This window comes from Danio rerio, chromosome 8 (assembly GCF_052040795.2).
Source record: "Danio rerio strain M-AB ecotype USA chromosome 8, GRCz13ab, whole genome shotgun sequence".
Taxonomy (NCBI): Eukaryota; Metazoa; Chordata; class Actinopteri; order Cypriniformes; family Danionidae; genus Danio; species Danio rerio.
Genome location: NC_141028.1, coordinates 786,945 through 813,848, shown reverse-complemented (window position 1 = coordinate 813,848; position 26,904 = coordinate 786,945). Strand labels below are relative to the sequence as shown.

The window sequence follows — 26,904 nt, the reverse complement described above, 5'->3', positions numbered from 1 at the left end:
AGAAATCCTGCGTTGGAGAATGTCAGTCAGTTCCTCCCTCCAGCAGAGCACCAGGACGCACGGAGACGAGCCCGACGACAGCGCCGAGGAGGAGGAATGGGAGATCGGCGTCGGGGATCTGATCATTGACCTGGACGCGGATTTGGAGAAGGATCGACAGACATCGGAGATGAATCGCGTTTTGAGCGTTAAAAGCGCGGTCGAAGGTCGCGACGAGCTCGAATATAAATGCGCGACTGGTCGTACGTTCGACGGCCTAAATCACGAGCAACCGTTCCACTGCAAAGAAACCAAGAAATTCAAGCTGAAACGGAGGAATTCAAGTAATGATCGCTTCGCGTCGGTGGAGATTGTGAGCGGAATTCCTAAAGCATGCGTCGGTAAACGGCGCGAGGCTCAAGGACGCGGAGATATGAGTTCAGCACCGTCGCCGACGGACAGCAGCCCCGAAGCGGCGCCCGCGAGACCTAAAGACGGGAAGAAAGGCAAAAACAAGGCAGTTCGACGAGAGAAAGAGTCGACGAAATCGCGAAAGGAGAAGCCGAGCGATGAGTTCGGAGGATCGGCGACTGAGAACGGGAGCGCATTCGGTGGCTCGGAGGGTCTGGTCGGTAGGGGCGGAATGGACGCGGCGGCTATTGTTGACGACGCGGAGGAGCACAGCTTGAGGACGGTAAGCACGGTATATAAATCGGCTGATGGGATAGCCAGTACACCGCTAATGTGAGCTGATGCTTTGCGCTTCATTATGATATATTCCGCGAAATCTCGTGCACTCGTCGGCTCATGTTTGCGTTCGGATTTCAATTTTAGCAGGTTTTCTTTTGTTTGTCAGCCATTTGCTTTGTTAACGCGGCCCTCAGAGAGATTCTGTTGCTATTGGAAACCCAAGCATCCTTATTATTTCCCTCTGTTTGTTTTGGACAAAGACAGGCTGCTTGTGTAAAGGCAAGATGCTTTCGTGTGATATTTACAGTTTTAAATGTTGAGTGGCTCCACCCCCTTGTGGTTTGGGTCAGATTGTGCTCTTGTCCCTCTTGTCATTTGAATCTGAGCAATTCTGTCATTGCATGATGGTCATCATCAGATAAAAACTAATGCCTGGTCGGGCCTCTCCTTCTTTGCTGGCTCCTGAATTGTGGAAATCTCTGCCCTCTGAATACGGGAATGCAGAATCTCTGACTGTTTACATGTTTCCCAGGCCTGAAACTTAGATTTTAGGGCTGTTTTTAATGTGATTGAAGACATTCCCCGATGGACTGCAGCAGAGACATCTGATTATTTGTTGTGTTTACATCTGGAGGATGTAGCCTATTTACTGTATTTGATCATTTGATCATCTTCAAAACATTTAAGATGTCAATTTTCAGATGTTAAATAGACATTTACAGTTAAAGTCAGAATTTATCACCCCCCTGAATTATTAACCACCCTGTTTATTTTTCTGTTTAACAGATTTCTCCAACACATTTCTAATCATAATAGTGTTAATAACTCATCTCTAATAGCTAATTATTTCCTCTTTGTCATAATGACAGTAAATAATATTAGACTAGATATTCTTCAAGACACTTCTATACAGCTTAAAGTGACATGTAAAGGCTTCACTAGGGTAATTAGGGTAACTAGGCAGGTTAGGGTAATTAGGCAAGTTATTGTATAATGATGGTTTGTTCTGTAGATTATCAGAAAACAAATATAGCTTAAAGAGGCTAAAATATTGACCTTAAAATGGTGTTTAAAAAATTAAAAACTGCCTTTATTCTAGCCGAAATAAAACAAATAAGACTTTCTCCAGAAGAAAAAATATTATCAGACACACTGTGAACATTTCCTTGCTCTGTTAAACATCATTTGGAAAAAATTAAAAAAAAGAAGAAAAAAAATCAAAGGGGGGCGAATAATTCTGACCTCAACTGAGTATGTGTTTAAGATGTTTAAAAGTTAAAATGTATTTTTTAGAGATATTTTTGAGACTTGAGAAATGTCAGACTTTGATTAATGGTGAGATGTCTATTTAATGTTTGTGTTTACATCTGGAAAAGCGTTTGCTCATAAAACATCTATTAGAAGTCAATTACCAGATGTTAAATAGACATTTAGGCTATGTCTTTAAGATGTATTATATCAAATGACTAATTTACAATGTTTATACAAGAAAAAAGACAAAAACTAAGAAAACGTTTTTTTACAGTGAAATTGTATTGCACAAAATCTATCAAAAAAATGTGTTTATTATTAAATAATTTGAGTAAAATGTTTAAAAACAGAGTATATATATATTCATTCATTTTATTTTCAGCTTAGTCACAGCGGAATGCAACAGCGGAATGAACCACCAACTTATCCAGCATATGTTTTACACAGCGGATGCCCTTCCAGCTGCAACCCATCACTGGAAAACACCCATACACGTTCATTCACACTCATACACTACGGCCAGTTTAGTTGATCAGTTCCCCTATAGCGCATGTGTTCGGACTGTGGGGGAAACCGAAGCACCTGGACGAAACCCACGCCAACACGGGGAGAACATGCAAACTCCACAGAGAAACACCAACTGACCCAGCTGAGGCTCGAACCAGCTACTTTCTTGCTGTGAGGTGATCTTAATACCCACCGAGCCACAGTGCTAAGTAAAAAATAGATTAGATGATTTCTGCATGTTGCGGTGGTGTAGTAGGTAGTGCTGTCGCCTTACAGCAAGAAGGTCGCTGGTTCGAACCTCAGCTGGGTCAGTTGCCATTTCTTTGTGGAGTTTGCATGTTCTCCCTGTGTTTCTCCCCCACAGTCCAAACACATGCGCTATGGAGGAATTGGGTAGGCTGAATTGTCCGTAGTGTATGAGTGTGAATAGATGTTTCCCAGTGATGGGTTGCAGCTGGAAGGGCATCCGCTGCGTAAAAGCGTGCTGGATAAGTTGGTGGTTCACTCCGCTGTGGCGACCCCAAATTAATAAAGGGACTAAGCCGAAAAGAAAATGAATGAATGAATTTCTGCATGTTGAGATTCTGTGTGGGCTCAGTTATCGGTATTAGTGAAACATTCCACATCAGTGCTAATTAATTGTCAAGGAATTGACCAACACTGCAAACGCTTTTCTTACTTTGAGTTTTTGTCTTGTTTCTAGTACAAATATCAAAGAATCTTAAATCGAGAAGCATTTAAGACAAGCATTCTTTGGCACTGAAAAGTGTCCTGTGTTTTGCTGTAAGGGCAGCGCATATGCTTCAGCTCTCACTGAGTTTGTCTTGTTTGTCTTCTCTCCTCAGCTGGGTGTAAAGACACGGTCCGTCGGAACGAACACACAGGAATCAGAGAAAGCTCTGGAGTCCAGCTACATGGAGCCCTGTCAGCCGGGAACCAGCGTCAATCTAGAGGGTATTGTGTGGCATGAGACGGAGGAAGGTAAGAGTGTGCTGTTCATGTTATTCAGTCGAACAATATAAAAACCACGGCTTTTGGCTTCGGGTTTTTGGCTCGGTTTTTCCTTCATGTTGTCCCGACATGTTTTTTACATTTGTTTTTACAAATTTAAGTTGATTGAACATAAAACAATTAAGTTGTCTCAAAAAACCCTCAAGTTGGCGGTTCATTCCGCTGTGGCGACCCCTGATTAATAAAGGGACTAAGCCGACAAGAAAATCATTCATTCATTCATTTTCTTGTCGGCTTAGTCCCTTTATTAATCCGGGGTCGCCACAGCGGAATGAACCGCCAACTTATCCAGCAAGTTTTTACGCAGCGGATGCCCTTCCAGCCGCAACCCATCTCTGGGGAACATCCACACACACACACTACGGACAATTTAGCCTACCCAATTCACCTGTACCGCATGTGTTTGGACTGTGGGGGAAACCAGAGCACCCGGAGGAAACCCACACGAACACAGGGAGAACATGCAAACTCCACACAGAAACGCCGTCTGAGCCGAGGTTCGAACCAGCGACCATCTTGCTGTGAGGCGACAGCACTACCTACTGCACCACTACATCGCCACGCATCATAACAGTCTTCTGAAAAGGGTCCATTGAATTTACTATATTTTTTTAAGGTTAATGGTTGCAAACAATTGATATGAGCTGCATTTAAACAAGCCGAACATCACTACATATAATTTCTTTGATTTAATTCAGTGCATATAAATGAATTACAACCAGTAAAACACTTAAATAAATCAAAATTTTTCCAGTGTGGTTTTTGTATTGGATTAAGTGACAAATGATAGTTTCTGATTATAACTTATTTAATTTAATTTGCCTTAAAGCAGAAAACAAACCAGCCAGTTGAACTTAAAAACATTCATTTTTCTCAAAGTAATATTTTCACTTTAAGCCAGCCGTTTTCATGTCGTGAGCATACGCAAAAATGTTGAACACTGTAAAAAAATGCAGGGTTTCACACAGTTCCTTCATGTTGTCCCGACATGTTTATTGAATTTGTTTTTACAAATTAAAATTGATTGAACATAAAACAATTAAGTTGTCTCAAAAATCCCTCAAGAACTGAGTTGTTTCAGCTCATTTTAAATAAGTAGTCTGAATAAATACCAAATGTAATTGTTTTCAGTGTATGTGCTTTCGGTTTTGTCTATTTCTATTGTGAGTTTGATGACTTTTATCCGTACTGAAAGCAGCAGCAGATAGTTTACATCACTATTGAAAATAAAATGCCCAGCAATTATGCATGGGACGATAACCGGTATCAAGGTTTACCATGGTTTGAAAAAGTCAATGATTTATTTAATTTATCCTGACATCTTTACTGTTCCAATATATTATTGATGTTTCCTAAGCAGAAATATATTGTGTTTAATGGGGGGGAGGGGGGACTGTTGTTTATAAAAGACATTTATAAAGAGCTTATTTTAGAGCAGTAATCATGATACAGTGATATTGTGAAACCATGATATTTTTATCCAAGGTTATCATATTGTCAGAAACTTATGCTGGCCCACACATGTTAGCAATAGCTAGGTATGTGCCAGTATAAGATTCTGACGGTGTGATAATCCTGGATGAAAATATCACAGTATTGTGATTACCTCTCTAAAATAAACTCTTTTTAAATGTCTGGGTTAAAAACAACAACTTTTTCCCCTTTAAACACAATATATTTAATTTTGAAAAATATTTTGGAGCAGTAAACATGTCAGACTAAATAATTCAAATAATTCTTTTACTTCTGCTGTCTTCATTAGTTTCAAAAATATTTTTTAAAATTTAAAACAGCATCTTTGGATATCTGTTCTGCTGGAGATACTGTTTTCCTAAAAAAAAAAAAAAACTTAAATAAAAATTCTTATACATACCCCCGTTCGTATTACAGAAAAATTGGCGTTTTTCTTTTTTTTTGTTGCTAATCGCCAGAATAATCAGAGAATTTTTTATTAATTTCTCGACAGTCAAAAGTTTACCCACATTTCCTTGGTATATTTTAGCTTTGCTTTTAAACTGTAGAACTTTGGTCAGATGTTTTGGGTCTCCTTCCACAAGCTTCTCACAATAGTTTGCAGGAATTTTGGCCCATTCCTCCTGACAGAATTGCTGTAACTGAGTCAGATTTGTAGGCTGTCTTGCTCGCACAAGCTTTTTCAGCTCTGCCCACAAATGTTCTATAGGATTGAGATCAGGGCTTTGTGATGGCCACTCCAAAACATTCCCTCTGCTGTCCTTAAAGAACTCATTTGGCAGTGTGCTTAGTCTCGTGGTCTGTTTGGAAGAGCCATTTGTGGCCAGTTGTAATGTCCTGGCTGATGTGTTGAGATGTTGCTTCAGTATTTCTCCATAATGTTCTGTCTTCATGATGCCATCTATGCTGTGAAGTGGACCAGTCCCTCCTGCAGCAAAACAGCCCCACAACATGATGCTGCCGCCCCCATACTGCACAGTTGGGATGGTGTTCTAGGCTTGTGCTCTTTCCCCTTTGTCCTCCAGATGTAACACTGCTCATTATGGCCAAACAGTTCAATCTTAGCTCCATCAGAGCACAGCACATGTCTCCACACATCAGTCTTTCCCCAGTGTCATTCAGCTAATGGTAATCTGGCTTTGTTGTTGATTCTGGCTTGTTGATTCTCCATGTTGTCACACAAGGAAGCAGTGTGTTTGAGCTTTTCCTTCAACACTATGCTACAGTTGTGCCTCACATTAACTCAAATGTTGTCCATTAGCCAATCAGAAACCTCCAAAACCCTGACATCATCATCTGAGCTTTTCCAGAGCCAGAATAATCTGATTGTGTGTAAACTTGACTTTCAAGAAGAGTTAGAACAATTTCCCAAACAAATATCTCTCTCATTATTCTGCTATTAAGCAGAACAGAAACACATGATCATCCTCACTTACCTAAAAGAGGAAAAGTTTAGTCACATTAACAGCTGACCTTCATTTAAATGCCTATGTGCCTTTAATACAGTGTATGTAAACCTCTGCTTTCAGCTGTATGTATTTATTATAGTTTAGTCCAAAATACTATATCACTAGGATTTTGATCAAAGTAGTTTAATTAATTCATCTTTAAAAGCAATATTTTACCTTTAAGACAGTATAATTTTTCCCTCGGGCAGAATAAATATTTTTAATATTATTAAAATACATTTTTCATCTTTGACCAAGTCAAAACTACTGTATAAACAGAGGGTAATTTATATATTCAGCTGTAAGCGATTACGGTAATGTTTTAGGTCGGTCCTACACTTGTTTAAACTATTTATTTAAAATGAGCTGAAACACACTTCTTGAGATTTCATTGGGACAACCTAATTTATGTTCAATCCATACATAAATATATGTGTTAACTTAATCGATATCACCGGGTGTCAAGGGAGCGAAGACAAGAGGTTGGATCCAAATACAATTTATAATGAAAAAGATTATTCGTGCAGGCAAAAACAAATGAGGTCAAAAAAAACAAGAACTCGGGTATCATGAAGGGCATCAAAAAATGCAAAAACAAAGCGATGATCAAAGTACAAAAAGTTACAAAACAATCATCAAAACATAACTAGAAAAACTAAACAGGACGACACTCACTGAAACCATACAGGTATACTTACAAACAAAGATTCTGCCATGACTGGTGTGTGCATAAATGTGTATAAATAGTCCAAACAATTGATGATGACGATATTCAGCTGTGTGTGATTAATGGTGACTGGTTTGTGCAAAGGCATGCTGGGTGTAACGGGGAGACTGACACGGAGGGATCCATTATGCAGTATTTATTAGTCACACTTTTACTCAAACAATCAACACGCACAAAGGTGCGAACATACAACAATAACAGCAATAAAGGTCTTAGGGCTGGCGGCTGACAGACACAGAGTGATTTACCAGGCATGGGTCAGAGGCAGGCAGCGAGTATCAGAGTCCGTATAACAGGCTTGGGTTGAGGGCAGGCAGCGAGTATCAGAGTCCGTATAACAGGCTTGGGTCGAGGGCAGGCAGCGAGTATCAGAGTCCGTATAACAGGCTTGGGTCGAGGGCAGGCAGCGAGTATCAGAGTCCGTATAACAGGCTTGGGTTGAGGGCAGGCAGCGAGTATCAGAGTCCGTATAACAGGCTTGGGTCGAGGGCAGGCAGCGAGTATCAGAGTCCGTATAACAGGCTTGGGTTGAGGGCAGGCAGCGAGTATCAGAGTCCGTACACTCTCAGAAAAAAAGGTACAAAATTGTACCTTTTAGGGTACAAATGGCCCGTCACTGGGGTGGTACCCTTAAGGGTACAAATTTGTACCTCTATTTTAAGGTACAAAATTGTACCTTCTACATTTGTACCCTTTAAGGGACAATTTTGTACCCCCACCGAAGGTACAAAAATGTACCTTTTTATATTATATAGCATTTTCAGGGTACTGACCCAGGCATTTTGATCCTTTGGTGACTGCATGCACAAATAAATAAATAAAATATTTTGGTTCGCAGATGTCCATTTTTATTTATTAATGTAGAAATATTTCATTACAACTCACAACTGAATGTGTCAAGAAATAAAATTACACAGTAAATATAAAGCAGACATGTAAAACAGTAAAAAGAACAATTTAGAAAACAAATAAAAATTGTTCACTCACTGTACAGTATATAATCTACCCTTAATACAAAGACCACAAGAATACTGTTTAAGATTTATAAACACATTACACAGGCTACATCAAGTACTTCACTTTATAAAGTCCAAAGTATTTGTCTTTAGTCAGAATACCCAGTCATAATAAATAATTTGTCATCAAAATTTTCTCTGTATTTCAGAATGAAGGCAATGTTTCTCTATAAATTGCTTCAACAGTGCAGAAAACCAAATACATCAGTAGCCTCTTCCTCAACACCAGTAGATTACTCCTCATCATCCTCAAGTGGAGTTTTAATTTGTTGTAACACAATATGTGTTTATGCTTTTGATAAACATGACATGTAAGGCACTCATATCTGGAAAATGTTCTTTGATAGTCATTAGGACCACAAGTTATTTAAAAATTTGCTTTATGCATGAATGATAGCAGTGTGCTGGATTAACTTGATTGTGATTATCCCAAGAGCATGTAGAGAAACAAAAAACAAGGTAGATCACTCTGGTAACTGGAGTAGATCGAGGCTTGTCACCGTCCACCGTTCATTCAAAACATTCCACTGCAGAAACATCAAGGTGATCTTCTAATAAGATGGATATGTCAAAAATGTATATTCATCCACACCATTAGCCCGGCCAATCACAATCCCATCAACTCTGAAGACTGCCGTGACTCGTCTTGTTAACACAGTTGTCCAGTCGGTGGCCTCCTCCTGTACTTGAACTGTTGGATGTGGTGAAGATGATTCACTGTAAATGACAAAGCAATAATTACTTTAATATCAGTCACTCTATCACTGATGAAGAGAAAATCAACATGCATAGAAAGTCAAATAATTAATATTCACCGATTTAAAAAAAAAAGTATCACAGATTAAAAGACTAATATAAATTTCATTCATTCATTCAATTTCTTTTTGGCTTAGTCCCTTTATTAATCTGGGGTCGCCACAGTGGAATGAACCACCAACTTATCCAGCATATGTTTTATGCAGCAGATGCCCTTCCAGCTGCAACCCAGTATTACGAAACATCCAGACACACTTATTCACACACACATTTATACACTACAGACAAATAAGCTTACCAAATTCAGCTATAGCGCATGTCTTTGGACTTGTGGGGAAACCGGAGCACTTGGAGGAAACCTTCACGAACACTGGAAGAATATGCAAACTCCTCACACAAATGCCAACTGACCCAGCCGAGGCTCGAACCAGCGACCTTCTTGCTGTAAGGTGACAGCACTACCCACTGCATCATCCTAATATAAAGAATATCAAGCATTATAAAATGCATTTATCACAGCATATACTGAACAGAAAACAACATACGCACCTGAGCACAACGAAATGTTGAAGTGTCTCGCTTAACAAGGCTGGCAACATGAGAAGTGCTGCTGTAAAATCAATTCCTGGAACATAAGATGTGGCATACAAACAAATATGAAGGAATCCATCCAAAGCTAGAATTTAATAATATTAATCAAGTGGAGAAAGTTTAGAAAGAGTACCTTAAAGTCAGGTCCTTAGCATTCTTCAGTTGATCTCTCATCTTTCGATGAAAACCTAGAAAATAATTTTAAACGTGGGTGTACATTTATTGTTGTTTGTAAGTAAAAACCTACAAATTTAAAATAGTATGTAAGCCATTAAAACCATGGTATAGATAATGAGACATACTTACATCTTGTAACTGAGCCATGCTTTCATATGACATGCCTTCATTGCTCTGATGCTGTTAGCCTGCATTATGTTGTTCAATCTTGTCCTGAAATACAATTGGAAACTTCATAAACTTCAGGATAGCAATAAGATAAAGCAATAACTATTTATTTATAGTATTTTATTTATATATAAGTATAACGTTAAACGATAGTAAAGCACCAACAATTCTGGACATGAGAGTTTGTGGACACTCCTCAACATTAATGTAACTTAACGTTAGACACTGAAACGAAGATATGTACAAGCATACACACGCCACGTTTGTAACTAGCCACGTTTACATAATCAGTCGCTTTGCCGGTGACAAAGTTGTGATTTTTCTTCACAAAATGGCGGTGTATATAACCGTCTAAAATTACATTTCCGCGGTCAACCGTGGCTAGAAAATGGCCTCAAAATGTAAAACATTATCGATAATTACAAATTCCAGTATTAATAACAAAAGGTTTTATATCAAGGTATATGAAGACTTCAGTCGCGCCAGCTCCGGGCCACACCGCACATTACTCACGGCCCGATTCCGGTGCACGGTTACGGCAGCGTCGGCTCGCTTCTGCCGCCGCATCTGGCCCGAGTAACGATACAGCAGACGGACTCAGGCAGGCGAGAATCTAGCCGCAACTGGCCCAAGTGTATTTTGCTATCTGGGTTGCGATTATATTCCGCCGTGGCAACACTTATTAATAAAGCAGTAACGTAACGTAACATATAAGGCGCGAATACGTAACGTAGGCGATAAAGGGAACTTTTACACCGAGAAAACTAACAGCATATAGTACTTACCTTCTATAACGTTATGTCCCTCGGTGACTTCGATATCACGTTGTATTAACTTCTTTAATAAGCTGCAGACATCTTAGCAAACTCCATCCTGCAGGCCAACGTACACCAGCCAGCGCGGAGCACAAAGCGGGGGAAAGCCGAGACCAGAGAGTCAGACAAAATCAACAGAACACGGCTTCACATGTAAAAATGAGACTGAAAATATATCTTTAATACATTCTTACCTGAAAAGTGTGGACTCCAAAATAGACTTTTCTTTGAAAAGCGTGTGAAGTTCTGTGTAAACAGCCAGCATACTCGACCGACCGCCTCAGTAACAAACACTACTATAACGTCTCAACAAGCCAAATTCTTAAAGAGACAGCAACATCACCACCTGTATGAAGATGCTGTCCCTCTGCATGGTTCTTATTCTACATCCCATATATACTATAAGGACTTAAACAGTAAGCAAAGACCAGTATTTACGTTTTTAATGATTAAAATTACATTTAATTATAAATTAAATTATTAACATTTTTGAAAAAAAATGTATTTTAAATACATGAAAAAAATTTATTATTAAAATATTTAATTCAATCAATTTATTTATTTATTATATTTTTAAATTATGTATTTTAGTATTAATGTTTAGTATTAATACATTTAAATTAGTGTTATATAGTGTCTTGATCTTATCATGAGCTGAGGGTACAATTTTGTTCCTATAGGGAAACAAAATATATAACTGACCTTTAAAGGTGCCAAATTGGTCCTTTACGGTACAATTTTGTATCCAAATGTGCTATAAAAGGTACAAAAATGTACCTTTCAAACCTAAATCTGGACATTTGTACCTTTATAGCCCATTTGGGTACAAAATTGTACCCTAAGGACCAATATGGGACCTTTAAAGGTACAATTTTATATTTTGTTCCCTCTAGGAACAAAATTGTACCCTCATTGTACCTTTTTTTCTGAGAGTGTATAACAGGCTTAGGTCAAGGGCAGGCAGCGAGTATCAGAGTCCGTATAACAGGCTTGGGTCGAGGGCAGGCAGCGAGTATCAGAGTCCGTATAACAGGCTTGGGTCGAGGGCAGGCAGCGAGTATCAGAGTCCGTATAACAGGCTTGGGTTGAGGGCAGGCAGCGAGTATCAGAGTCCGTATAACAGGCTTGGGTCGAGGGCAGGCAGCGAGTATCAGAGTCCGTATAACAGGCTTGGGTTGAGGGCAGGCAGCGAGTATCAGAGTCCGTATAACAGGCTTGGGTTGAGGGCAGGCAGCGAGTATCAGAGTCCGTATAACAGGCTTGGGTCGAGGGCAGGCAGCGAGTATCAGAGTCCGTATAACAGGCTTGGGTCGAGGGCAGGCAGCGAGTATCAGAGTCCGTATAACAGGCTTGGGTCGAGGGCAGGCAGCGAGTATCAGAGTCAGTGTAATAGGCTTAAGTCGTGTGCAGGCAGAAGGCAAAGCAGAGTCAGAGACGGGCTGGAGTAATACACAGGAGATCAGGCAGGATAGAACGCTCAGTAATGCTGGCCGGGGCTGAACAAGACTTCGCAAAGACTGAGTGTTTGAGTGCAGCTTATAAAGGGTACGTGGGTCGTTAGCTTGATTCAGTTCAGGTGTGCTGGATCAGTGTAAGTGGATGATGTAATGCTTAGAAGTCCGGAGATGGTGGCCTCTGCTGGCCAGCGAGGGGAGTGACTGGGACCGAGTCGGTGACACTGGGATATGTAGTTCATGAATGACATGTGTAGTATGCCAGCGATCTTTCGGGAACAGATTGCTGGTTATGTGACAATCGATTTGTGTTGGGACAACATGAATGAATTGTGTGGAGCTCTGCATTTTTTACAGAGTAAGCAAGATTATAATCAGATCTAAAGGTAGATTTTAGAAAGTAAATCATAAGCTTATTCTTTAATGTGGATGTGCACTTCGTTTTTGCGATTGTTTTAAAACTTCCAATTCAGTCGCCTATAGGAGAAATGAAGGAATAATAAACTGCAGAAAATGGCCAAACAAGTGTTTGCATAATCATACAGACCAACGCTCAATCCCAATTCTACCCCTTAGCACTTCCCCTTACCCCTACCCCTTGTTTTGCACATTCACATTAAGGGGTAGTGTCGTCCCAATTCTCTTTAGCTTGAAGGCGTAGGGCTAAGGGGAACGGGTGAACAGCCTTTTGAACGAAGGTTTTTCAGGACCACACTCGAAAACCAAGGGCTAAGAACATTTCCCCGAATACACCATCTACAACAGCAGTTTTACAGAACCTGGAAGTAAGGAGATCCACAAATTAGTATTTTTTTTGGTCATTATTACGAACTGCGTAAAACACATGCTGAAAAAGTTGGCGGTTCATTCCACTGTGGCGACCTCTGATAAATACGGAAAGGAATGAATGAGTTTGAACAAGCAAGAGTGAATCATTTGTTAGTGTGCTGTGAAATACATGTTTGAATGAAGGCTCTGGCTTGAGTCAGCGTACTGCATCTCCTTTTCTTCTTCAGCATGTTATGAATGTGTCTATTGGAAGGGATTTTGCTTGTAAATGTGATGTGGGTTGAAGGGCGAGTTTTGTCATGAGCTCCACAGGACTGCGTTTTCAAAGCAGCTGTGAGACTGAATCATTGGAAGCAGGAGGAGACACTGGATGCATATTGATTGAGCAAATTAAAATTGCAGACCACCATCTTAACTTCCATCACTGAGATCAAGCACACAATGAATCCAATAATATTAAAAAATACTTGCATATGGCTGAAAAATGTATGCTTTTTAATTTGATTAATTTACAAAAAGTTTCCAATAAAAAAAGATCAGTGGCTCAATGGTCAGCTCTGTGGCCTCACAGCAAGAAGGTCGCTGGTTCGAGTCTCGGCTGGGTCAGTTGGTGTTTCTGTGTGGAGTTTGCATGTTCTCCCCGTGTTGGCTTGATTAGTTCGTAATCAGCTGTGTTTGATTAGGGTTTGGAGCAAAACTGTGCAGAGCTGCGGCACTCCAGGAATCCAGTTTGAGACCTGTGCTTTAAGGCAAATTTATTACTTCAATTACCTAATCCTATATGAAACATGTGCTTTAAATGAAAGACACAGAAGTTTCACCTCTTTCAGTGTAGGGTATATGTCGCTTGTCTAGTTACTCAGAAGTAACTTTATTTGCAATCTTTATGTCATGTAGTTAACGTTTACTGCAATTACATCTTAGTTTATTTATTATCCTGAGAAGAAAAATTGACTCTCAGTTTTTCTATCCTGTTGCTTTGACATTCATTCATTCATTCACTTTCTTTTTTACTTAGTCCCTTTATTAATCTGGGGTCGCCACAGCGGAATGAACCGCCAACTTATCGAGCATATGTTTTACCCAGCGGATGCCCTTCCAGCTGCAGCCCATCTCTGGGAAACATCCATATACACTCATTCACTACAGACAATTTAGCCTACCTAAGTCACCAGTACTGCATGTGTTTGGCCATGCCAACACAGGGAGAACATGCAAACTCCACACAGAAACAGCAACTGACCCAGCCGAGACTCAAACCAGCGACCTTCTTGCTGGGAGGCGACATCACTACCTACTGTGCCACCGTGTTGCCTTGCTCTGACTTATTGTTGCTATATTAGTTTTGTTTATTATAAATAATTTGTATTAATTATGTTTTTGTGTTTGATCTCTTTTCTTTGTCACGACTTGAATGAGCGGGTCGCATCAATCTATGCATGGCTAAAAATTCAACGTTTTTAAGTTTGATCATTGTGCAACATGTTTTCAACCTCTGCATGATATTGCTGAGGGACTCATGATTGTGTTTGATTTCAGGGGTTCTGGTTGTGAACGTCACATGGAGGAAACGGACCTATGTGGGCACGCTTTTGGACTGTACCAAGCATGACTGGGCTCCACCAAGGTAATGTGCATAACACAAGTCAAAATTATGAGCCCTCCTGTGAAATCTAAAAAGTCATCAGTGACGAAGCGGACAGGCCCGCAGGGCACGCACCGCAGGGGGGGCCCCGCGTGATTAGGGGGCCCCACGTCGTCGCAATCGCAATAATCAAACTCTTGGGAACAACTGTGGTCGGAACCAAAGTTCACAGGTCTGTGTTCTCTGAACTCCTCTCAAGCGGTGGACTACTTCATTCTGATTGTTTGCCGCTGAACTGCGTCATAGCTCATACCATAAAGTTGACTTGATTTCAACTCTCCTCGACGCCCACACAGAAGAAGAAGCGCCTCTGTTTCTCGCCGCCGGTTCTCGTTATAAATGAATGACTTCTGGTTACTTTGACGCTCTCGCCGCTTTCGGTTTGTGATCGCTCCTCAGTTTGTGAAGGCTTCTACGCGTTGTCGCTCCATCCCGCCGCCTTTCCCCGCTCCTCAATTTGTGATCGCTCCCCTGCGTTGACCCCCCCCCCCCCCTGCAGGGATGCGGAGGCCCCCCTGCAGGGATCACTGACGGGGCCCCCAGTTAAATGGCAGGGGGACCTCCGCATTTTGCACTACGCCACTGAGAGTCATGAAACCCTGGACTATATTTTCTGAGATTTTAACATTTTTGAACATTAATTAAGACCATCTTCCATCTTCTGGGTTTAAAATATCACTGAGGGGAATTAAAATACACATTTTAAACTGTGGTTTGTTCTGGAGACAATTGAAAAACATTTTCTAAAGGTGACTAATAATATTAACATATAATATAAAAATGTTTTTAAACATTTACAAACTGCTTTTATTCTAGCCAAGCTAAAAGAAATAAGACTTTCTCTAGAAGAAAATATATAATAGGAATTACTATAAAAATTTCCTTGCTCTGTTAAACGTTATTCATCAAAGTAGACAGAAGTCATTCATTTTTTAACGAGAACTGGCGGCGAGAAACAGCCAATGAACAGTCTTCATTGGCTATGATGCGGTTCGGCGGCAAGCAATCAGAATGAAGTAGTCCACCGCTTGAGAGGAGTTCAGAGAACACAGACCTGTGAACTTTGGTTCCGACCACAGTTGTTCCCAAGAGTTTGATTATTGCGGTTCCAGGATTTTCAATTATTGAAAATCGCGACGACGTGGGGCCCCCTAATCACGCGGGGCCCCCCCAGCGGTGCGTGCCCTGCGGGCCTGTCCGCTACGCCACTGCTTAGTCCCTTTATTAATCTGAGGTCGCCACAGCGGAATGAACCACCAACTTATCCAGCACATGTTTTACGCAGCGGATGCCCTTCCAGCTGCAACCCACCTCTGGAAAACACTCACACACTCTCATTCACACTCATACAGTACAGACAATGTAGCCAACCCAATTCACATATAGCGCATGTGTTTGGACTGTAGGGAAAACCAGAGCACCTGGAGGAAACCCACGCCAACACAGGGAGAACATGCAAACTCCACACAGAAAAGCCAACTGACCGAGCTGAGGCTTAACTAGCGAACTTGCAGTGAGGCGACAGCACTACCTACTGCACCACCGCGTCGCCCTTGTTAACCGATATATTAAAAATATTATTATTTTTTCTTGGAGGGCTAATAGTATTGACTTCAGCAGCATATATGATTGTCTGGTTTATTTATCAGGTTTATTTATTCACATAAGCTCTTGACTCTGTTTTTTCACCCAGGTTTTGTGAATCCCCAGTGAGTGACTCTGAAATGCCTTGTGCGCGTGGACGTGGTAAACGGATGCGACTGGCCATTCCAGATCAACCCAACGCTGAGCCAAGTCTCTCCAAGATGCGAGGATTAACCCACAAGAGGCGTGGCGTGGGAATCGGCAACAAAGGCAGACGAGGGAGCCTGAACCTCAGTGGCTGCAGGACACCAGGATACTACGCCGTAGAGGACATCAAATCCAGTCCACTTATATGTGGGAAGAGAAAAAGCAAAGCCCCTGCCGATCTGGATTTAAGCCTGGTCTCGGAGGACATTAGGAATGGGAACGGGAAAAGGATACGAGCCAAATCTAGGAGCGCTCCTTCCACACCTCAGGGTAAATCCGACCCGGTGTTTCTTGATCAAGTGTGTGCATCTCCAATGCTAATAGACTGCCCACATCCGAACTGCAACAAGAAGTACAAACACATCAACGGGCTCCGTTACCACCAATCACACGCTCATCTGAACAACGACAGCAAACAGGAGTTCGAGGTGGAGAGCGAGGACAGACTTTCAGATTTTGATGAAGCGATCAACTCTGTACCTTTCGAATCCTCCGAGAACATTGTGTCTAAGAAGCCCAGAGGCATGTATAAACTCAATGCAGCCGGTTCTCCGAAGAGCAGGAAAGCGTTGATTAGCAATGATAGCAGTTCTGTAGCCAATGCAAAACTACGGCAGAATGTGGTAAATAAAGACGCATCCATAGATGATCTAAGCAACCTCCCGCTCATTTCCAACATGTCTGTTGTCCTTGAGAACTGCCTCATGACGGATCGTAACACATCCGTGGAAATGCCTAAACTTGAGGCTGAAGGTGCGATTGATAAAAGAGACGTCTGTAGCAAAATTAAAAAGGAAAGTGGGTTTACTGAGAGATGTTCGGGAAAGTCTAGAAACAACAGACTCGTCAATGCTGCTCCTGCTCCTCCGAAGCTGACCGCCATCCCACCGGCTGCGTTCTCAACTAAAATCACTGAAGTTTCTTCTCATCAGGCGTCTCCGACTGTTTCCCTCACAAAAGCCAAGAACCTCACGCTGAAACCCATTAAGCCAAAGCTGGATGTAATTGCACAAGTCAACATGTCCAACACTACCGTAGTCCTGAGCAAAGACAGTAAGAGAAAAGAGAAGCACAGGTTAAAGGACAGAAATGGCAAAGATCCACGGAGTCCCAAAAGTGATCCGACATACCAAAAAATGGAGGACACAAAAAGCATCAGTAAGGACTTTCCTGTGAGCCTCTTGAAGGAGCACTTGAGCAAGCAAGATGTTCTGAATGGTCCGAGTGAAACTCAAGAAAGCCGCATGGCGAGTATCCGAGCTGAAGCCGACAAGGTGTACACGTTTTCAGACAACGCCCCGAGTCCGTCAATCGGGAGTTCTGCGCGAATAGACTGCGGCACTCTAACTAACGGAGATGGAGCGACTACTAAAACAAACAGCCCTGCATACTCTGACATATCTGATGCCACAGAGGACGGTGGATCTAACTCGAGATCTAGACGGAACTCAACGCAAGAATCAAACGGCAATCCCAAAATACCATTAATAAGCACTGCACCAACAGTGACCCCAGGTAAAGACGTCCAATCTCATGCTCATGCCTACGAATCTCATTGCATACCCGGATTCATGCACTCTAGCCAAGCCAGTTCTACTTCGTTCCACAAGGTGGCTTCACCTTACAGTCGGACAAAGGATGAGTTGAGAGATTTAGATGAGGATATAAAAAGCCCAGAATCTTCTAGCCAGCTTCAGTACGCTGAAACACACACCGCGCTGGCTCAATCCTTGTACTACGGACAGTACAGTCGCAATGTCTCCATGAACCAGAAGGTGTTGATGATGCCCGACTCCCACAGACCGCTCACTGAAGCATGCTGCGAGGAAATGCAGTACAGTAAACAAAGCCGAGGTCAGGTTAGACGCGGATCTGAGCAAAAGGACCGAACAAAGGAAGAGCAAAAGCAATTTATAGGCTCTCCTCAGGCGAGTCACAAGGCGGCGAACTCTGTTAAGATTAACTGTGCGAAACCTGGCTTCATCTATGTGGAGTTGGACAAGCAGATGTCGTTTCAGCAGCAGGGGCGGCCAAAAGAGCAAGCGGTCCTCAAGGAGTCTGAAGACCTCAGTTTGGAGAGTTCAAACTCAAAATCAAATGTGGACACAAATGTAACATTTCTGAATGTAAGTTACTGATGTTACTTATCATTTACTGAGGAAATGTTCTAGTAAAAGACATTAACAGACTTCTAGAAATGTCCTTGATTATGGTGGGATAACAACCCAAACGCATGCTTGATTGTTTGGGGGGAATATGGTCCTTAATCATCAAACGATCGAGTATGCCAGGATTTTTTGATGATTGATTGAGATCATACTGATTTCTAAAGATTTTCCGCATATTAAACGCTTAATTTCGCAGGGCTACTGTTTCATAAGGGCTTCCCTGTAAGGTGTTTAATTTCCTTGGTTGTCAGACCCAAGTTTGACGGTAGATGTTCCTCTGGGTTTAGGCTTCAGAATCTCAGTCCTGGAGCCACTCTTATCAGTCCAAATATGTGAAGCAGCAAAATCACGAGGTCAACAAGATCTCTGAGGAATTGAGTCTCAGTCCAGAAAAGGGGAAAGACTGGCACATAGAGCCTGAGTCCCGGCTGGAGGCTGAACTAAAGTGTGAGACGATTGCTGACGGTTCTGAAGAAAACACCCGGGCGGAGGGCGACGAAACATCAGGCGAGACGTCTGAAGACTCCGCAAGAACCGCCGCAGCATCGCCCCAACCGTCCTTCCTCCAGTATCAACACTCCTATCCGTATTTACACCTGTGCGAGACGGGCAGCAACGCATACAGAGTGATGTCTCCAGCTCTGGTGCACAATTACCCAGGTAATCATCTTCTGTACCGCGTAAACATGACACCAGAGGTCTTGTATGAGAAACTGCTTGTAAAGAGTAAGCTGTGTGTTTTCCATTCTAGGTTTCCATTACCCTTTGTATGGAAAAACAGCAGGGAGGGAGGATTCAGAAGGGGCTCAAAGCAGTAAACCGGTGACAGATTCGACAGCATTAGAGCTTCTGTCACATCCACTCCTGCCTTATCACGGCAAATCTCCTGTTGTATGTATCTCACTACAAATAAATGACGATTTTAATAATAATAATGATGACCCTGGAGCACAAAACCAGTCTTATGCTGCACAAGTGAGTTTAATGTGGATTTGAAATTGTTGTATGGGTCACAATGACTGCTTTTACTTTAATGCCAGTAAGGATCTATGTTCTATGACAATATTTTGTACATTTATTACTGTAAATATATCAAAACCTAATTTGATCAGCTAACAACTTAATCTGAGCAATTTTAAAGGCAATAAAATACTTTTTTTTTAGATGTTTTGAACCCTCGGATTCTAGATTTTGAAATTGTTTGTATCTCAGCCAAATATTGTCTTATGATAAAACACCTATGCATTATTGAAAAGCTTATTTATTTAGTTTTTAGACAGTTATGACTGGTTTTCTGGTCCATGCATGGTCACAAATATTACAATATATATAATTAATTCTTACATATATGTGTTGGGAATGAATTGTGTGTATTTTGGACTGCACTGCTCTGCTCTTTCTTTCAAATATAAAAAAAATCATGAACATAACGTTAATATTTTCCGCAGTTTTGCAGTTTAACACTAAGTAACCCGCGTTCTGACATGAGTGCTAATAGCGAACATAAACAATCTTGCTAATGATATGCCTTGAGAATAATAATTAAAAAAAACTATTTAAACATTTCCCCATGGCAATTTGAAGTTTAAGCTCTAATTGCGACATCAGCTTCTGTGCTCCTATTGGTTGCTGGTTTAATGGTTGTCATAGCTCAATCACACTAAATAAAATTGTCTGAAATCTTCGAACTGAATTTCATTAGATGGAAAATGAAAGTAAAACATCTTGCATAGAATTACTTGCATAGTCTATCAATATAATAAAGCCAAATATTGCAACGTTTATTTCGTTAGTGCACATTGTTACTCTTAACGCAGGGGTGGGTGTCCAAACTCGGTCCTGGAGGGCTGGGCTGCATCCGAAACCGCCTACCACTCAGTAGGTACTGCATTTGAATTTAAACGTGCTACTCGGCCGTTAGAAAAGTGCGTTCTATACAGTATGAACGTGAAAAGTATAAATGGTATTCGGACGTACTACATCCGCCATTTTGTAATGGTCACGTGACCTACCTGCGTCAATTGCGTCGCTTTACTCCCATTCATAAATTTGCTCACGGTGCATCATGGGAGATAGCGCAGCGTGCATGGGATGCGCACTCTAGAATCTCGCCGGAAGTAGTAAGTCATCTGGGTACTTCTCGCATACTGATTTTCGAATTCTATGAATTCGGATATACTACTCAGCTCGCATACTGATTTTAGTGTACTATATAGTATGGAAGTATGTGGTTTCAGACGCAGCCCTGGTGTCCTGGAGAGTTTAGCTCCAACCCTAATCAAACACACCTGAACCAGCTATTCAAGCTCTTACTAGACATACTAGAATTTTCCTGGCTGGTGTGTTGAAACAAGTTGGAGTTAAGTTCAGCAGGACACCGGCCTGTTTGGACACCCTTGTCTTAACATGAACAATTAATTGGTTTGTTTTGGTAATCTTGAGCACCTGCTTCTGTGTTCGGATTGGTTCCTTCTCTGTTGATGTCTTTGACACTTCAGCCACAATATTCTTAGCCACACCCTTTTTGTTTTTCCCCACCCCATACTTAAAATTCTGTTTTAGTTAGTTAAGTGCTTCAACATACTGAAATAAAAGTCTCAGCAACTTATGGTTCACTCAGACTTTAAGCATGTCCACACAGATTTGTTTCTCAGTTTCAGCCTTCTGTCTACACTGAGACGGAAACTAATGCATATCTTTTTGAAAACACTGTCTTAAGTGGATAAATGTGGAAACATTTTTTGGAAAACGATGAGGCAGTTTAGTCATAATATTAATAATTCCTAGACACTCAAAAGATAAAGGGAATCTCCTCATCCACCACTAGTGTGCAGCATCCACCTGGATGACGTGACGGCAGCCATATTGTGCCAGACAACACACCAGCTGATTGGTGGAGAGTAGACAAAGTGATGAAGCCAATTATGATATGGGGATGGCTAGTAGGCTATGATGGACAGAGGCCAATGGGAGATTTGGCCAGGATGCCGGGGTGAAACCCCTACTCTTTTTTTTGAAGGACATCCTGGGATTTTTAATGACCACAGAGTCGGGTCTTCGGTTTAACGTCTCATCCGAAGGACGGAGCTCACTGAGCAGTATAGAGTCCCCGTCACTATACTGGGGCATTAGGACCCACACAAACCGAAGGTTGGGCGCCCCCTGCTGGCCTCACTAACATCACTTCCGGCAGCAACCTAGTGTTCCCATGTGGTCTCCCATCCAGGTACTGAACAGGGGCAGCCCTGCTTAGCTTCAGTGCGCGACTATGAGAGAGTTGCAGAGAGCGAGCTGCCGGTCATGTGACCAATCCAGCTAACATGGACAACAAAGTGTCGCATTGGTTTTGCAGCTTTATTAAAGATGAATGTGAGTGTGTAGATGCTCTGTATCGCCTCTCTTCAGCACACAGGGAATGTTTACAGGAGCTGTTGTTTTGATTAGCACAGTCACACATTTACTGTTTCAGAGAGACAGAGAGTCAATAAACGCAGGCGGATATGAGCAGGTAAAAGCGTCTGACGTCTGTGTGCTGCGCCATTGTCAACGCTTGACTGAAGGCGTGTCTGAAGTTGGGGCTGAAGCGATCGTCATATCAGCATCAGCCAATGAAATTCAGTCAGCAATAGGCCACTGTCTAGCTGGTGTATTTGCATACAGCGATCTGATTGGCTAACGCTTTCGTCGGCGCTTGAAAAGTTGAACTAGTCCCAACTTCTGCAGCGAGCAACGCTTCTGAAGCGGCGCCGACGGATCCACAATGCAGTTCGGCAACGCCTGACAACACCCATTCAAAGTCAAGGGCAAGCGTGAAAGTCATGTACATTTTTACAGTGTGCTGTCAAAGACACGCGCATGGTCTTCACAGTGGTGCTTACGGATATTATGTTTCTCTACTTCAGCCTGGAGAAAGAGGATCTCCAGAACAGGAGCGCGAGTCTGAGCGGGAGAGAGAATCAGCGCCGTTCGGGCGACATCTTCAGGCACATCACCTGACACACCTGGGCATGAGCTACACGCTGGTGTCCGGACAATACGACCCCTTCCAAGGTGAAAAGGTCAAAATCAGCTGAAATACACTACACTACTCAATACAGCCTCTATTAAAGTACACATACAGTTGAAGTCACAATTATACACCCTCCTGTATAGTTTTTTGCCAATTTCTGTTTAACGGAGAGAAGATTTTCTTCCACACATTTCTAAACATAAAAGTGTTCATGACTCATTTTATATAACTGATTTATTTTCTCTTTGCCATGATGACAGCACATTATATTAGACTGGATATTCTTCAAGACACTAGTGTTCAGCTTAAAGTGACATGTAAAGGCTTCACTAGGGTAATTAGGGTAAAGTTAGGGTAATTAGGCAAGTCATTGTATAACAGTGGTTTGTTCTGGAGACAATCCAACACTAATATTGCTGAAGAGGGCGAATAATATTGACCTTAAAATGGCTTTAAAACAAACAAACTGTTTATTCTAGCTGAAATAAAACAAATAAGACTTTCTCCAGAAGAACAAACCTTAGAGGAAACACTGTGAACAATTCCTGAATCTGTTCAACATCATACAGGAAATATTTGGAATCAAAAAATTACAGGAGGGTTAATAATTCTGACTTATCATATTGCATGATCATGTAAAGCATGAGTTTAATGTGTTTTATTTATTAAATCAGCAAAACAAAGTTGTGCGTAAATCATTCATGAAAAGTGGTTGTTATACTAATTTTTCCACATTTATATGTACAAATATTTTCCTAATTTCTAATAACTAAATTTTGTCTTCGCCATGATGAGAGTACGAAATATTTTTTCTAGTTATTTTACAAGACACTAGTATTAGCAACTGCAATTTAAAAGTTAAAAAATATATTCTAAAGCGCGATAATAGAACTATTGACCTTAAATATATTTTAATTTAAAAACTGCTTTTAGCAGGGTCTATTTTACACACTAATGCTTAATTTACACTTACAATTTGCCCCAATAAATTCTTAAGACTCCTTTAAGACTTACTGTAGAAAACAACATTACACAAATACGGATGCATTTCCAGTGAAGACAGAAGAATAGTTAGGGTGCTGTAGGAGCTGATTGTAATGTTGTGTAATCTGTGATCCTCAAGGTTTGAGTTCTGCGGCACTGGTTGGAAACCAGCAAGTGACGACAACACAGACCTGCTCCAGTGGTGAGAAAACCAGTGCAATTAGCACTGCCATTAAATTAACTCCTGTAGCTCAGGACAGCAGAATATGGTGCCAGCAAAGCCAATGTTATACTGTAGGTTTGATTCCCAGAGAATGCATGACCAGACCTCGTGCTGACTTGACTTTAAGGTCCCTGAGAAATTTTGAAGTGTGTTTTTTTCATTGGATGTTTGACATAATCTCAACAAAAACACGAAGACAGGGCGTGGGGCCTTGAGTAGTACCAGTATAAGTGTCCAACGATATGATAACCTTGGAGAAAGAATATCACAGTATCATGGTTTTACAATCTTGACTGGATCAGTTATTATTTCTGTGTGGAGTTTGCTTGTTCTCCTCGTGTTGGCATGGGTTTCCTCCGGGTGCTCCGATTTCCCCCACAGTCCAAACACATGCGCTTTAGGGGAACTGGCTAAGCTAAATCGCCCGTAGTGTATGAGTGTGAATATGATGTTTCCCAGTGATGGGTTGCAGCTGGAAAGGCATCCGCTGCGTAAAACATATTCTGGAATAGTTGGCGGTTCATTCCGCTGTGGTGACTCCAGATTAATAAAGGGACTAAGCCGAAAAGAAAATGAATGAATGAATGATTAAAATAGTAAACAAACTGACTCGAACACTTTTATCAGGGATGTTGGCATTGCAGCCTCGTTTGATTGAATCGGCACGTAATGCTGCGAGTGTTTAATAATCTCTGTTTAATCTCTGCAGAAAATGACGGGAAGATGTGAGACGCTTCACAAGGATTCACAGACATCAATTCCATGGTGTTTCTCATCGCCTCCATATGGAGGCAGCGACTAATTTCATTTTAAACCAATGAATGTACTAATCGAGGAGGACCAATCAGAGAGAAGCCTGATGATAAACATTCGGTCCCTGTAAATCGTTGGACTTTGCCTGTAAATGGCTACATCTAGCTGTTTGTATGCACTTATATCGTTGTGTAACCATACTATTGAATGTATTTGCTATTTCATCACCTCTGTGGTAAAGGACGGTTTGCAATAGATTATAAGTGACTCTAAAGTGGCTCGCTCTGACTTATTAACATGAATACACTGTTATTAACAGCCATTAATCTATTGTATCGTATAAAGTGGATGTTAATCAACAGTTCATCTCAGTGCCATACTGTATTATCGTGATGTATATAGCTGTACATACTTTAACGAAGCTCAATGGCGACTATAATTAGCTTATGTACCTTTGTATTGACTCAGTGCAATGTATGGTTGTCTACCACCTCACCGACACGGCAGACGTAGCCCTTCGTTACTTCAGTAGTAATGCATAATTAAATATGTTTACAAGTGGTGTTCTGGACAGAGGTCAGTGGTGTCGGTCGGTCGAGTCGCGTCATTAGGTTTTTTTCTTGATGTCTGCTATATCATCAATCTGCAGTTGCTTTTTATACTGTCTCTGCCTTAACATGTTTGGCAATCCAAATAAAAAGACAAGGTTGTTTTTACATGCCAACTGCTGCCTCTTAATGGGAATACCTTTGAATGTGGCGTTATGGTTACATTTTGTTTTATCGTTTCGAAATGTATTCTTAATATTCTTAATATTCTTAAAATGTTTTTGTAGTTATATTAATGGAACATTTGTTCAGAGAATAAAGTGCCGTACTTGTGATTTTTCCTTTTAAAACTTGTACGTTTTGTTATGGTTACACCTGGTTTACGTTTTGTTATGGTTATGGAATGTACTCTCAAACGTTTTTCTAGTAACGTTCGTTAATAGAACATTTGTTAAGAGAATAAGGTGCCGTACTTGTGCATTTTTATTTAAAACTTGCACGGTTTGTTATGGTTACAAAATGTAATCTCAAATTTTTTTTTTAGTTACGTTAATAGACAATTTGTTCAGAGATTTTGGTGCCTACTTGTGCGTTTTCATTATAAAAATTTTAAGTTTTGTTATAGTTACACGTGGTTATAGTTACGAAATTTACTCTCAAACATTTTTCTAGCAACAACAAGAATCAGTCCAAGGCACTCGAGTAAAGTGAAAAAATTAAAAAGCCTTTATTCACATGGCTAAATCTCTAAAAACCTACGCGTTTCGGCAGAAGTTTTGTTTGTATTTTTCTAGCAACGTTAATAGAACATTTGTTCAGAGAATAAGGTGCCAACTTGTGTGCTTTTGTTTTAAACCTAGTACGTTTTGTAATGGTTTTGCCTGGTTATGGTTACATTATGTTATTGTTTCGAAATGTATTCTCAAAACGTTTTTTAGTTATGTTAATAGAACTTTTGTTTTAAAGAATAAGGTGCCGTACTTGTGCTTTATTGATTTAAAACTTGTATGTTATGTTATGGTTACACCTAGTTATGTTTACGTTTGGTTATGGTTATGGAATGTACTCTCAAACGTTTTTCTAGTAACGTTCGTTAATAGAACATTTGTTAAGTGAATAAGGTGCAGTACTTGTGCATTTTTATTTAAAACTTGTACGGTTTGTTATGTTATGAAATTTAATCTCAAAACATATATTTTTTTACATTTTATAGATAATTTGTTCAAAGAATAAGGTGCCGTACTTGTGCATTTTTCTTTAAAACTTGCACGGTTTGTTATGGTTACGAAATGTAATCTCAAAACATTTTTTTAGTTATAATAGACAATTTGTTCAGAGATTATGGTACCGTACTTGTGCGTTTTCCTTTTAAAGTTTTTAAGTTTTGTTATAGTTACACGTGGTTATAGTTACGAAATGTACTCTCAAACATTTTTCTAGCAACGTTAATAGAACATTTGTTCAGAGAATAAGGTGCCATATTTGTGTGCTTTTGTTTTAAACCTAGTACGTTCTGTAATGGTTTTGCCTGGTTATGGTTACATTATGTTATTGTTTCGAAATGTATTCTCAAAACGTTTTTTAGTTACGTTAATAGAACTTTTGTTTTAAAGAATAAGGTGCCGAACTTGTGCTTTATTGTTTTAAAACTTGTATGTTATGTTATGGTTACACCTGGTTATGTTTACGTTTTGTTATGATTATGGAATGTACTTTCAAACGTTTTTCTAGTAACGTTCGTTAATAGAACATTTGTTAAGTGAATAAGGTACCGTACTTGTGCATTTTTCTTTAAAACTTGCACGGTTTGTTATGGTTACGAAATGTAATCTCAAAACATTTTTTTAGTTATAATAGACAATTTGTTCAGAGATTATGGTGCCGTACTTGTGCGTTTTCCTTTTAAAATTTTTAAGTTTTGTTATAGTTAC

The 26,904-nt window shown here is 40.6% G+C and overlaps 1 protein-coding gene and 1 long non-coding RNA gene across 3 annotated transcripts; one reads left to right on the top strand and one right to left on the bottom strand.

Moving 5' to 3' along the window:
- On the top strand, positions 1-25,141 carry znf608 (zinc finger protein 608). Of its 2 annotated transcripts, none has more exons than XR_015497383.1 (9): positions 1-673; positions 3,273-3,408; positions 14,392-14,479; positions 16,191-18,414; positions 18,744-19,116; positions 19,208-19,347; positions 22,359-22,514; positions 23,589-23,651; positions 24,382-25,141. XR_015497383.1 is itself a non-coding variant. In XM_087264092.1 (9 exons), exons 1-9 carry the CDS (start codon positions 20-22, stop codon positions 24,399-24,401), a joined length of 3,846 nt encoding a protein of 1,281 aa, XP_087120218.1. In that variant the 5' UTR covers positions 1-19; the 3' UTR covers positions 24,402-25,141. The 2 variants fall into 2 exon arrangements, 1 of the variants encoding a protein (XP_087120218.1); XM_087264092.1 differs by having other exon boundaries at positions 22,359-22,506.
- Positions 7,912-10,909, bottom strand: LOC147835475 (uncharacterized). Its single transcript, XR_015497439.1, has 7 exons — positions 10,804-10,909; positions 10,580-10,667; positions 9,756-9,839; positions 9,583-9,637; positions 9,408-9,483; positions 9,157-9,333; positions 7,912-8,819 (listed from the first exon to the last, which is right to left on the bottom strand). It is a non-coding gene; the product is annotated as an uncharacterized LOC147835475 (long non-coding RNA).
- Positions 25,142-26,904: the final 1,763 nt, after the last annotated feature.